Here is a 14,028-nt window from a genome sequence, read left to right on the forward strand (position 1 = left end):
TGCTTCTATAACATTTTACAAAATATCTTTCATTAAAGGGCTACAGATTAAAGACTTTAAAGCCATTTGGTTCCCTAATTTTAGGGGCCAGCCCCTTTTTCTTGATATCAAATGAAAGGTCATTTAATTCTAAACAAATTTTGTTCAACAAGTGTTTGGAAATTTGTTACCATTCTGGAGATATATGAGAAAGAAGGTTTTAGAAGCCGATCCCTTATCTCCTTATAGGGGCCGTTTAACAAAATTTTGAAGGTTGCATATTGTTAAGAACATTAATTTGAACAACTTTTCTTCTGTGTTGCATACCAAAATATTTTTCCTTTCTGAGATATGGGTGATCGAAATTTTGGACTTTTGGTCCCTAAAAACTCTTAATTACGTAATACGTGACAAAATCATTACACTGCTTGGATACATAATTGTGAGATAAACATATCTGCCTCTATAACATTTCACAAAATATCTCTTAGTAAAGAGTTACAGATTAAAGACTTTAGAGACCTGTGGTTCCGTAATTTTAGGGGCCAGCCCCTTTTTCTTGATATCAAATGAAAGGTCTTGTATATATAAACTTTTTTTGCATTACATGTGTTAACAAAATATTTTTCAGAAAAGAGATAAACTAAGAAAACCATGAAAAATTACGACTTTTTTTAGTCTCAATTTTCGGGACCGGGCGAGCTTTAACGCCTTTTGAGCATGACAAATATGAATGCCAAATTGCACATCTACAATCTCTTGTCTACAATCCCTGAAAGTTTGAACTCAATATCTTTAATCGTTTAGGAGGAGATCCCTGGACAAGCCGACCCTCTGAAATCGCTAAAACGTCATTTTCTCAAGAACGGAAATGACGTCATCAAAATAAAAAAATGTATATTAAGTTCGGATTAATATCTATTAGATCTGAAAGTTTCACGAAAATCGGTTCAGCCATTTCCGAGAAATCGCCTGCACAAATTTTGTAAGAAAAAAAAAATAATAATTATAGGGAAAAAGAAACCGAACGAAAACAATAAGGTCTTCCGTTGGAAAACGGAAGTCCTTAATAATAGGGAAAAAGAAACCGAACGAAAACAATAAGGTCTTCCGTTGGAAAACGGAAGACCTTAATTACTTACACTGGTTACATACAGCCATCATATCTCGCATATAAACATACATTTTAACCTCATATCCCTCCTGCAATACAAGTTATTTCACCATCAAGATTCAAAAAATCTGTTTTGAAATATTCCTAGAAACCAGTTTCTCTTGTACGAAAAATTGTTATTTTGGACCAAGCCGAACTGTAGATTTTGATTTTGCAATATCTCAGTCGTACTTGCAAGAGTCAGGAACTGAATTTTTCCATCTGAATTTGTGCAGACATTTGTGATATATCATTGCTAGAATTTTTTATTTAAACATAATGTTTGAGTGCTGTGATTCCTCCACAAAGGTGCAATAATGCTCACATTAAAAGATTTAACACAAAAATAAAGTTATAGACATCGGTGGCCCGAAATGTTTATGTATACGTACATGTACGTTAATATCACAAATCATGAAATCAAGTAAACTTTAATTAATAGTCAAACGGCACCTCGAGAATGCTCGATATATCTTTTCCTGAGCGAACAGTCAAAGACGAGTTGATCAAGTCAGGATTGTACAGTCCAAATACGGGCCACAATGGTTTATTTAGGTCTATATTTTTGAATCGCAGAATAAATCTTCTGTTCTTGGCATCAACAACGACCCATTGACGTTGACGCGCGTCTAGCAGGAACCCGTATGTAGTCTTGAAGGAGGTTCCGGGAGGGGAATTTTCGGTGATAGGAGAGTGGTAAAATCGCTGACCGTTATTCCAACCTTGCAAACAAATCGTTTGGCAGATGTGACATTTTCTTGCGCAGACGACATAAGAAAACGCATGGTTGTCGATCGTGTAATGCTTGTCTACATCCGACTTCCGGCAGAGGCCTATCTCGAAAACAAGGTCCTGACGCAGGGAGCGTTTGATGAAGAAGCTGACGTTGACTTCAAAATAATATCTTCCAGTCCGCCCCAGGGACCGGTTGCCGATGGTTCCCCGGAAGTTCTGAAAAGCTTGGGACAAATTTCGCGGGGTGCGGTGACGGCTTTTCTGGTTATTCATGGTTTTTAAATTTTCCAGAACTTCGTTTTGTGGATGGGCTGCCAAGGGATCAAGATTGAGATCAGGACCTACGGATAACAAAATCAAATAATTGATATGATCTTCATTAGTTTCAGTTAAATCGCATTCCACTTATATAGGAAGAGTGTGTGTACAAGAAATAACTTACAAATGATTTCCCCGACGGCAGTTTTAAACTCACTGGAAGCCAAAGGTTTGCCTCTAGAGGTTGCAAGAGCTTGAAGATTTAGTTTCTCAACTTTAAAAAAAAATAAACATTAAGAATATGCATGTAAATATCATACCTAAAAAAACAAGGAACATTTCCAAACTTTCACAAAAAACAGATATTTACTTTCGTTCGCACCATATTTAATTTCTTGGCTGTCGCTGTCAATAGCATCTTTTGCTTCTTTTTTCTCGGTGGCGGCTATAATAGAAATAGAATTTAAAAAAAAAAAGTTTGTCTAGTTTAATGCATTAAGATTTAAAAGTTTATCAGAGCATGAACTCTGTAGTATTTACTGAGATAGGCTAAGCTGCTTTCGGATCCTATGTCGTCAATGCGTTTAGCTTTGAACACGTATCCCTCTGGTTCCAAAAGCATCCCCATTATTTTGACTAGAGCTCTATATTCCCCGGGTTTCGGCGCTGTAAACACCGCCTTGTAGCAGCCCTGTGACCGAGTCTTATCCAGGACCACAGCCTGGCTCCTGTGGTTCTTGCTGTCGAGTATCTCTACTTTGATGTCCAAATCGGCCTCGGACAATGGACGGCTGTGGTTATTGTTCATGGTGATCAGCAATGGAGACTGTTCCTTTCCTACTACGATGTCATGAACCTGCACACGAGTGTTTGGAAGGAACGTTGAGGACGTGGCGACGCTTACGCCGCCCATACTTTGACTGAAGTTAACAAAGTCGTCTCCCATGTTTGTAGCCTGAAATTGTATGTCTGCAGATGCGTGGGGTGGAAACACGTCGACGGGTTGATTCTTGAGTTGTGCCATTCGATTGAGAACCTGGTCCTTCATGACCAAGAACTCAACTGCATTGCTATATTGTAAAAGGTCATCGGTGAATTTGCAGGCTTGTTCTAGTTGTCCTTTTTGTTTGGTTAAATGATCGAGTCGGCCTTCAAGATCCTTCTTCTTTTCTTGGGACACGGAGGCTAGTTTCTCTTTCAACTCTTCTTTCCTTTTCTCAAGAATTTTGATACATTCACTGAACTGAGCCTCTATCTCCTCATCTATCGCGCTCTCTTTCAAATAGAGATTTTGTATGTTGTCTTCAATGAGTTCTATCGCTTCATCAGCAGAAGTCTTCTTGTGTTTGACGTCGAGCAGTTGTCCCTCTATAAGCCGTTTGTTCTCGACGTAAACATCGTTGATATCGCGGACTTCATGTCCGCCATTCTGTTGATGGCTCCTTACTACACAGACGCTGCAGACCGGCCTAGCACAACCTTTTGACGTGCAATAGAAAGAAAAGGGTTGACCTTCGTGACCTTCTACAGCACACGTCTGCTTGTTATGGAACTCCTCTAATGGAGAATTCTTCAGTTTCTCTGAAGATATCAGTTGATGTCGCCTCGTAAACTTTGTTCTTTGGTGAGCATCGGTGCATTTCTCGCACAGAAACTCGTCGCATTCTTTGCATCGCGTTGTCGCACGCTCCTTAACGGACGAAGTTCCGCATTCGTCACAAAGGTATTCCTCGTTCTTCTTCTGAATTCTGTAGCAATCTACGATGTGTTTTCGCGCGTTGTCGACAGGAAACCCACTTAAGTCGTTGTTAGATGCTTCGAACTTTTCTCGACACTCCGGACACTGAACTTCGTCCTTACTGGTCCGAGATTTCAGACACTGCGTGCAGCACGTGTGAAGACACGGAAGGACGTGAGGTGCGTGCAAATCCCCGTCGAAATATTCCTTACACTTAATGCACGTCAGACACTGTTCCATCATGTTGGAAGCCATTAATTAATTGATGGTAAATTATTTAGAAATGTGTAATTTTTGTTCACTGGAAATTCTCTTCTCCTCTTTTACTTTCTGTGAATTAAAAAGATTATATAGAATATTAATCTCATGAATATATTAACACACTGCATCTATTTTAACATGCGTGTACATGTAATTATAACTAAAGGTTTAACAGTTTATTTAATTTGCTGCATAAAATGCATAACACCATTTAAATAAAAGTATTCATGGTGTGAAAATGTTTATTCATTGTACATTTACAATATTTATATCATTGCAAAATGAAAACTTAAAATGTTTTAATTAGTTTGCGTTTTTTAAATATGAGATTTACATAAAGAAAATATGAGGAGTAAGAAATCAACAGTACTTTTTACTTATATCTAATTCATATATAAAATGTAATTTAAACTACTATTTCTTAACTTTAAACAACAAATTTTAAAAGATTTTAAGAAATAAATTAATAACAGAGAAATCAGTAAAACTTACCTTCCCTTACTGCAAGTTGTTAAATGCGACGCCAACCATGTAACTGTTTTAAACCAAAGATTCTATTGTTTTGGTTTTTTTTTTTAAAAGCAAAGTACATTAAAGTGTAATTGTGCAATATTTGCCCATTGTTAAAGAACATTAATGCGTCCCTTTTTTCCTAATGAACGAACCATTATGTACGTCTTTTTGAATATGTCGTGAGATATTTAAGAGAAAAGGCGATAAGAGACAATGGAATACGAGTGTTGACATAGTGCCGAGTCGCGGTCTTGTATATTTTATCTGTCAAATCGTCCTTTCATTTCGTATCTCCTTTCGGTAAACAAACAGGAGTTAAGAGTTACCGCCACTTAGAGCTATCACAATGTTAAATGAGAGACGTACGGTACATGTTAATCAAAGATTGATTACGATTTATGTGTATGGTAAAAGAAGTAATACATGTACCTGTGCAATTCTGCCTATTTGGTATTCCTCAATCAGTCTTTTTGATTTACATGTTACGGATTAGACTACCTTTGTACCTTTGAATCTTTTTTGAAAAACGGAATATAGTCAAATGGTGTGTCCTTTCAAGTTTCGTAGTGATGTTAAAATTAGAATATCCACGATGTGGACAATTTCGTTTTACAAATCCAAAGAGATTTATCACAAAAGAATAATTATACTATTCCGCAAGTTTTTGTACAAATTGATAATCGTACCAGAAAAAAAATCGAAGCGATGATGATCGTCTTCTAAAGTAGCCTTTGTACTGTTATCTTGATGAAGTAATTGAAAATCTTAAGAGTCACTTAACAACTAATGAATAAAAGATCATTATTCTAATTACTTTTCCAATACTGAAGTAGATCTTTCACCGAGCGAATCTTTATTGAAAATTATCTCTCCTCCATCTTAGTTTTACGGTCGGGCAATTTCTGATGCAGATTAAACCATGAAAAGATTTTAGGACATATTCCAAATACAGCTGCTATAGAAATATAGGAAATCGAGGAGAGGGAAAATTTTGTCATAATTCGTATAATTAAAAAAACAAAACACTTCGTGTTTAGGACTTAAAAATGAATTAAATTAATTGTTAAAATTTTGCTTAAATCAGAGTTTATCTATTAACATTGATAACAACATGTTAGAACTTGAAAAAACAGTGTCACTAAATCACAAAACACTCCTCTGCTGAATAATAGGAACGTTTGAAGACAATTTTAAAACATTCACGTAAAGTCTACAGACCCATTTATGGCATTCAATGTAACCATAGGTACTATGATGGAGAATATCGTGTTCAATTTTTGTTTTACGTCATTTGCTCCAAAAAAGAAACAGTCTCTTTATTTATTATCATATAATCATTGCCACAATTCCACAAAATTAGTGTGTCCCTCCTATTTGAAAGTACACGTGTTATTGTGAAAACTGTGCTGAAAAGGCGATATTTTCTCCATTGCGCTTTCTCGGAATTGAATCTCACGAAAAAAGTTTGATGATTTACGCTATTAAAATTTCATATTGCACATTATTCCCCGCGCACACATCATTTACACACAACGTATTTTCGATTAAATCAGTTTTTTGAAAGTGCATCCTCAAGAGGTTTCAGCTCTAAATTTAGAGCGTCATCCTTAGACTGCGATTTACTTTCTTTGTCACCGATTTTCTTGCTCTTCCTCTTGCAGCACTTGTTGGCAATGACGTCGCATCGGACGTTGGTCAAGTCCATCAGACAGATAGAACCCATGATCACGCTTAAAATAACCACGCCCAGCGATCCAATGCTGGTGGCGGAAACCCTGTGATCCGCCACGCTGATTTTGCTACGTCGGTGAGCGGAAGTGTTCTGCTTGTTCACTGTAAGTTCCTTTTTCAGTTTCTCGACTTTCTCTTCTATCGTTAACACAGAATCAGAAACATTTGTGACACTGGAGCATGGGCATTCACAAAGGATCTGGGAAGTTGTCCCAAGATCGGGGATTTCCTCGGTTGTGAGCTCGAGTTTCGAATTCGCTGTTGTTTCTATTGTCGTCTGCTCTGTTGTCGTCTGCTCTGATGTCATTTTGAATGGTTCAGTTGTCTCTTCTTGTGTCGTTGTTTCTGCACACAAGTCTGTGACAGTTGCCTGGTTGTTTGGTGTGTAGGATAAATTAAACGGATATCCTGTATAAAATATGTATACATACACATAATCAATATAAATATATTCACTCTATACTATTGTGTCATATAACAGTTTTCCACAATGTTTTATGATATATTTAACATTTTTCATTTCGCCTCTGATAACACTACGTATCGGTTTTGTATTTCAAAATCCAATAAATTCAAATGACGTATAATTGGGGCGCAAGCAGGGTTTGCTTATTCACATTCAAACATTTAATTGTACAATTGCTGAAAATTATATAAATATAAGTAATAAGGAATCATTCTTTGAATATTATGAGGTGATCATTTCGGTCGGGGCGTGATCAAATCTATCATAAAGTCCTTTGGGCTTTATTGGATTTAATCACACGCCGACCGAATTGATCACCTCACAATACTCAAAGAATGATTCCTTATTTCTTAAATAAAACCAGGAATGAAAAAAGTAGTTTTTGTAATTAGGAAACGTGGCTTTTCTTGATATGCAAGCTTTTACAGTTTTTAGATCAAAATTCAAAAAACGAGAAAGATACACAGACAGACACACAGACAGAGCAGAAAAGACGGACAGTCGGATTGATTGTTAACCTTGAGTTCACCATACAATACCGGAAAAAGCAGTTATAAGGATGAGAAAGATAGAGAGACAGACAGACCGACGAACAGACGGATTGATTGTAAACCTTGAGTTCCACAAAAAGTAAGTCCACCATACAATGTCGGAAAGAAGCAGATGTTGTAGGACGGATTCGACGTGTTCTTGTGAGATTTGATGACGTGGCAGATGGTAAAACTATCCAACGTCAGAAATCGTGCTTGGCATACCGACCCAAGGTTGCCACACAAACCAGTACATTCAAACCCATTGTTGGGAAACAAATAGATCGACTCCTCACAGGAAGTGACGCATGGAAGCTCTGTAAAACATTGAAATACATTGAAATTGTCAGACCTTGTTATCTCGATCGAAACAAAACTTTGAGATATACATGTATTGTCATATTCGAGATAAAAAGGTTGAAATATATTAACAACTGGGTTTTGCTTTTAAATTATCCCACTCTTAGTATTCATGAATGCCAAAATAATTTTTTTTTTGTCTTTTTTACAATATTATAGATAGTATATTATTTCCATGTAAATTATCAATGTCTTAAGTATAGCAAACAACAGTTGCTATAAAAAAAACTTGTCACGTCATACCATCCATTAGCTTTAGGCAAATAAAGTAATGCCCATTCTGGCACGGTACTCCAAACCAATTCTTGAGCACAAGGTCAGTGAAAGGTCGCCAGTAGGCATCGAACGCTACACAGGGGTCCTCTATGACGTACGTATGCCGATACGGGTCCGCCCACCATTCCGTGTAAGACACCTGTGAACAGTTGTCATGGTAGAGGTCAGACATGTTGCTGGGGTAGCGGGCATGGATGTCCATCCAGTACCTCACGTCGTGTGGTCTGCGGGGGAGGCCCACACTGGGGTCCCTAGGGATGTAAAATTGATGCCATCTTAATAAGTGCTAGCTGCAGATATGCATGTAGGTCCAGGTCTGAAAAATCCTGAATTTTTTTTATAATGCTTACATTAGATGTTTCCACATTGACCAGGCGTCTGAATCCTCCATAGACAGTAACCAGCGCTCATTGTTTCGGCAGACCTCCCGAGCCTCGTTCCAAGTGTTGTTGACCTCAAATACAGTGAATACAAGCCTCTGATTGGCCCATTGGGGTAAACACTCAGAAAGGGCTGTAACAAAGATTTTAGATCTATTACCAGTAGTTCTTGAGAATAAAAGAGTATCTAAAATACAATCATGACAACTCCTTTTGTGTTATCTAAATTCGTTCACTTTTGAGTCTTTATTTTGGAAATGTTCAATAATCTTTACATCATATAAGCAAACATATTTAAATGATGCACTATATGCATTGAATTGTCTGAATTGTACTCACCAACACAAAACAAAACTAAGATTATCCCATAATAGACAGTCTGCTGCATCTAGAAATGTTAAGGTGAAAACTATATGATTAGGATGACAATGACGATGATAATGATGGTGGTGGCACATATACATGTACTTTTAGGTGAAAGAGTCTGAGATGAGTGGTTGTGTAGACAAAGACAAAAATAATGATGATGATGATGATGATGATGGTTGTTAAATTAACGCCAATAAGGAGTAGGCAATGCATATAACATCCCAAGGAAGGGCTGGGTTGAACAGTATTTGTTTATATACATTGTATATATAGACACACTCTTTTTTACACGATAATCATTTTCACACATCTAAAGTTACTTCTTAAATAAAAATATTAACTTCTGAAAAATGAAAATAGTAAAAATAAAACAGGCTTAGGGTCTGGTCATACACAAGTACGGATTCATTGATTCAAGATCACGCATGCTCAAAGGATTATTAAATACTACTAAATTACGTTAACTATTAACAACCAAGATGTCATTCATATGGGCAGATGTCTTCCTAACAATGGATTTTATTGGGGGGGGGGGGGGTTCTTTAAGGTTTTTGTGAGTTTAAAAGCGAACATAGTCGTGGAAATAGTTTTTCCCTACACATCAGTTCTCACATGAAGAAAAAATAACATATTATCCTTTTTAAAAATGTTAAGTTGAAGCAATATTCCACTCTTTTTCATTTTACTGTACTGGTAGATATTTTAATCCAGTCTTGGTTAATGACATCTTCTCGTTAAAAAGATAAACGAAAACGATTTCCATCGTTAAGTAGTGCTGGATCTTTTCGTCATAAATATTTAATTCATGGAAATGACGCCATTATAGGGATCGATGCACACAACTATTTCTAATTTTCGTGCAAAAAACTCTTCAGCAAATCACAAAAGTGACACGTGATGACTTGATTTAAAGCGACTTGTCGATCAGACGACCAAATACTTTATTGATATTAAATGCACTGGGATGGGGAAACTTGACTGACTAAACCATGAATACAACCTGGGTCCTCGACTTTCTACCAAGGTGTTCTACCAGCCGAGATATCTGACTCGGGCGTTCGAACCGATTTGGCTGTCATCAGCCCTCCTTTTCGATTATTTTTTCCCGCGAAAACCGTCCCCGTCCCAGATTCTTCAGACCTTATAAGTAGGTTCTCTGTAATTGTTTCTTCGTATATCAAATATGAACTATTAATCAAAGAAAGTATCTTATTGTTTATGTTTAAATGTTCGCCTTTCTTCAAATCTCTTTTACTATACTAGTATTCATGTTAAATGAGTGAAAGTGTGTGAATTATCGTTTGACTTGTATTATTATACTTTTGACTTCAAAATCTGTTACTCTCAGGTATACAAGTAAGAATTAAGTTTAAGCAAGAGGCGTAACATATAACCAGTTAGATCTTCGTTAACATGTTTGATATTATCTTTCAGCCATAAAGCATGCTACATTATGTAAAAATAAGAAAAATTCCATGTCCCTTAGCGTTAGACTATACAAATGAAAGCTCTTCTCTCCAAGGAGATAAATTTAGTCCAAAAATGGCCACGACCATCCAATCCTCTGAATTTAGGAACTTTTTTTTTTATATCAAACAAAATAAATTCTCTTTCTGATCAATCAGCCGTGGATTTCAGTCAACCGAAGACTTAGTGAACACAGTCATTCATGTACTACAAGCAGCCATTTATAATTGTTAATCCTATAATAAACACTGTATGCTGCCACGGATGAATAGTATTTTTTTTAAATTAAGGTTTGTTGCTTAGGTTCCCGGAAACCACAAAAGTTCATCTACATCAATAATGGATCAATGTTATGGGAAAAAAACAGATGACTCAAAATATTGGTGTGTTGATGTCTGATAGTCATGGAAATGGAAATCAATTTTGGGCCAAACTCGCCCTTATTAATATATTGCATCACTAGTACATTGTGTAATATTTTTTCATCGAAAAAAAATGTCACTTGCAAAGAGTACGTAAGTAAAATGTATATGTTCCGATGCAAATTATCTGTTTTAGGACACAAAATTTCACATCTGATTTTGTTATTAATGAAGGCTGAAATTTCAAAACCAAAAACCCAACAAATATGAAAAATTGGAATCATCTACTATAACTTTCATTTCAGTTGAAAAAGGTATACATGACTGCTGCCTTATTTGCCCACTTGATTATACTGAAACCAATGCTTCCAATGAACATTTGCCAAAGCGTTGTACATGATAGAGGGAAACAATTTATAGTACATTGATATATACACCGTTTTGTCATATTAAGTATTTGATTCGCACTACAGTCTGTCCTAAGATAGTAATGCAACACATTTGGACGATTTTTAATAAAAATGTACATAAACCTGTGAAAGTAGTGCAATTGAAATCGATGAAAGGAAAAATATCCAAGATATCTTCATTAAAGCATTACCATTTTTCACCCGGAAAAAATGAATCATTGCAATTGAGCACTTTACATATAATAAGTTATCTGAACATCTCTGTTATTGGTCAACACGAAAGACAGCCAACCATGGAAAGAAAAATCGATGCAATAAATCGTTAATTGTCTACTAGAACCTTAATACATTCCAGACATGAATATACAAGGTGACTACTTCTTATTTTAAACCAAATTGTTCTATATCCAGCAGTGAGTCCTCTTTTTCAAACATGTTAATTGTATATAATTAAACAAGAACCATTTTAACAAGAGCTTGGACTTTGAGTAGTTGTGTGAAACAGCGATGTGACGTAGGCCTGTCTATTTCATTGCTGGCCACTCAGCCATTGCTCTTTGAAATCAACAAGATTTGTCTGGCTTTTGAGCTAAGACTACGCAATTGGTGCATATTTCACTTGAAACCGCGTCATTTATAACTTGTTTTGACGCAAGAAATAGAAAGCTTCGTCCAAACGAAAGTCCATAGTCTTGTTAAAATGGTTCTAAGTGATAACACTCTCTCTCTCTCTCTCTCTCTCTCTCTCTCTCTCTCTCTCTCGTTTGACTGAATGAGGTTAATCAACCTTGAATGCAACAGGGTTCCTAAATAAAGTTCTCAGCATGAAAATTCCATTTTTCATCAAAACGGCATTTTATCATTGATTAACACTGGCTAAAAACTAATTGATTAATGTTTTCCTTAGTAATGATTTGATCCGATACTTTATGGAAAGGAAATTAATATTTTTCTGAATAGATTTTATTTAATGAAGTTTATATGATGCCAGGTAGGACTGGCAAATGCATGTTATATGAAATTCGAAAAGTTTCAACAAAAGCTTGCTTCGTTTAACTTTTGAATCGGTTTTAGACGTTAAGGCATAAATAGTTTTCAAAACTTAGACATATTACTATCGATATCGTAAGTGAGAGTGAAGATGTTTATATGTCCTTAGTTAATCAAATGGTCATAGTCATTTCAAGAAGTTCTATGTATTAGATTATTGAAAATTGTTCAAAGAATTCTGCGTACAAATATTGAGCATTATTCAAATTAGATTAATTCTCAGATTTAAAGCATTGTGCGTCTCCATATTCAAATAGGCCTGATGATTTGCAATTCTATCAAAGAAAAATCAATTTAAAAAATATCAGTTGGATCTGGAGAATATTTCATTGAAATCCTGTCTCTTTTTTCTTTCTTTTTCTCTCTTTATTTTGCTGTATACTACAGCTTAAATGATAAATTTTAAAGCGGAAGTGTGTTTATTTTTGTTATCACCAGGTATATAAGGTGTATGAACGTGCAATACAACAATATGCCGATACGAAATAATATACCTAATCAACGAAAAATTAAGTGTGATACATTCCCCCCCCCCCCCCCCACTTTATAATAATTATTGGAAGTAGATACACACGCATGCTTATATGGTCATGTTCTGATGGCATATATCAGGTTTAACAGAAATTTGACATGCTAAGAACATTTTTATCAATTTGAATAATTAAAAACACAATCAAAATCTTAATTTATATATTCCCAAAAAGTAACTAACATGTGCATTTATTTTTATTTTTGCACAAAATTACAAAAAATTGAGTTTATTTGACAATTTTTAAAGATGTACCTTGGTGTACGTAGAACTAAATTTCTAATTCAGTATCATTAATAAACACTATATTTTATATTCATTTTAGATTGTTTTAATTCACACTTGGTTAAAATCATTAAAAATTGATATACAAATTCTAGCAGAGACAGCTCATACTTTTTATGATTCGCCTAATTGACTGAAATATCACTAAAATATTTCAGATTTTAATTAAATTTTAAAAAGAAAAAGAGTTTACCAACCTTATCCATGCACTGGCAACTATACATTCCACAACTCCATGAAGTCAGTTCGGAAATCAAGGATTCTTTAGTCCCATATCGGAAGGAAATCTTTGAACTAAAACACCATCATGATGCCATATTATATGTTTTAACCAACACAAATTTATTTTTTAACTAGAGTGACGAGGCTAAATGTGGAGTTCACTTCGGGAATCATTTCATTACTGACAAAACCAACGCACCCTAACGGTCACCTGCTATTGGCGTGCTAATTATTTTTCTTTCTGTAAATCAGACACCCAAGAGTACGTATTGTTGATTGTCATTAGTTCATTACGGTTTGCTCGATGGCTTAATCTGCAAGACTGACAGATCGAGTTCGACTTTTAGTATGAAGCTGCCCCCGGAACGAGCATTGACTTAGCGGTGTATTGATATAACTGCTGGTACATAAAGTTGTATTAATTAACAACAATTGTTGCAAGAGGTAATTGTAGGAAATGAGAGAGCAGTAGAATATAGTCTTAATCCTCTCATCAAATCTTAATGGTTTTAATCTTCTAGCCCGTTAAACATTTTCAATAAAGCCGCTCAAATTTAACTTTATAGTACGGATACATGTATTTATTAATGATATAGTTTGAGTATCCAAATATATTGCTTTTCCTGTAAACAAAAAGAAATCAATTCTTCTGAATTTATAGTTCATAGTCTGAGTATTTCTGTATTTTACATTCAGTAGATTCGCCATCAATTATAATCGTTGTGTTTATTTCAGGTGGGGGAAAATATTAAACTAACTGAAACATGGAATACTCTAATAAGTAAACTGTAAGGAGAATGGATACTATAATTATCAATGACGTCATTACTATCCTTCTGAACGAAGTCGCAAAAGGTATTTACAGCCCTCATGGCTCAGTGGTTAGAGCATTGGTCTCGTAAACCAGGGGTCGTGAGTTCGACTCTCACTGAGGGCATTTGATTTTTTTTTTCA

The 14,028-nt window shown here is 35.5% G+C and overlaps 2 protein-coding genes and 1 non-coding gene across 4 annotated transcripts; 1 reads left to right on the forward strand and 2 right to left on the reverse strand.

Annotated features, from left to right (window-relative positions):
• Nucleotides 1-1,115: 1,115 nt before the first annotated feature.
• Nucleotides 1,116-4,185, reverse strand: LOC105326086 (E3 ubiquitin-protein ligase TRIM45). 2 transcript variants are annotated; one of them, XM_066069809.1, is made up of 4 exons: nucleotides 2,666-4,185; nucleotides 2,508-2,570; nucleotides 2,310-2,399; nucleotides 1,116-2,208 (listed from the first exon to the last, which is right to left on the reverse strand). In XM_066069809.1, exons 1-4 carry the CDS (start codon nucleotides 4,116-4,118, stop codon nucleotides 1,568-1,570), a joined length of 2,247 nt encoding a protein of 748 aa, XP_065925881.1. In that variant the 5' UTR covers nucleotides 4,119-4,185; the 3' UTR covers nucleotides 1,116-1,567. The 2 variants fall into 2 exon arrangements, with proteins under 2 accessions (XP_065925881.1, XP_065925880.1); XM_066069808.1 differs by having other exon boundaries at nucleotides 2,496-2,570.
• Nucleotides 4,186-5,753: 1,568 nt separating this feature from the next.
• On the reverse strand, nucleotides 5,754-13,405 carry LOC105326085 (uncharacterized). The gene is made up of 6 exons (XM_066068483.1): nucleotides 13,050-13,405; nucleotides 8,720-8,768; nucleotides 8,351-8,513; nucleotides 7,968-8,251; nucleotides 7,448-7,681; nucleotides 5,754-6,776 (listed from the first exon to the last, which is right to left on the reverse strand). Exons 1-6 carry the CDS (start codon nucleotides 13,074-13,076, stop codon nucleotides 6,187-6,189), a joined length of 1,347 nt encoding a protein of 448 aa, XP_065924555.1. The 5' UTR covers nucleotides 13,077-13,405; the 3' UTR covers nucleotides 5,754-6,186.
• Nucleotides 13,406-13,938: 533 nt separating this feature from the next.
• Trnat-cgu (transfer RNA threonine (anticodon CGU)) lies at nucleotides 13,939-14,011 on the forward strand. The gene has a single exon. It is a non-coding gene; the product is annotated as a tRNA-Thr (tRNA).
• Nucleotides 14,012-14,028: the final 17 nt, after the last annotated feature.

This window comes from Magallana gigas, chromosome 8, assembly GCF_963853765.1.
Source record: "Magallana gigas chromosome 8, xbMagGiga1.1, whole genome shotgun sequence".
In the NCBI taxonomy this organism is placed as follows: domain Eukaryota; kingdom Metazoa; phylum Mollusca; class Bivalvia; order Ostreida; family Ostreidae; genus Magallana; species Magallana gigas.

Bases quoted from the DNA above. Each gene is read 5' to 3' on its own strand.
- LOC105326086 (XM_066069808.1), bottom strand. From the start codon at position 4,118: ATGGCTTCCAACATGATGGAACAGTGTCTGACGTGCATTAAGTGTAAG. The intron at 2,571-2,665 runs GTAAATACTACA...TTTCTATTATAG, and splicing joins AAGCAGCTTAGCCTATCTCA to CCGCCACCGAGAAAAAAGAA. The intron at 2,209-2,309 runs GTAAGTTATTTC...TGTTATCCGTAG, and splicing joins TGCCGTCGGGGAAATCATTT to GTCCTGATCTCAATCTTGAT.
- LOC105326085 (XM_066068483.1), bottom strand. From the start codon at position 13,076: ATGTATAGTTGCCAGTGCATGGATAAG. The intron at 8,514-8,719 runs GTGAGTACAATT...TCTTTGTTACAG, and splicing joins CTTAGTTTTGTTTTGTGTTG to CCCTTTCTGAGTGTTTACCC. The intron at 8,252-8,350 runs GTAAGCATTATA...TTACATCCCTAG, and splicing joins TCAATGTGGAAACATCTAAT to GGACCCCAGTGTGGGCCTCC.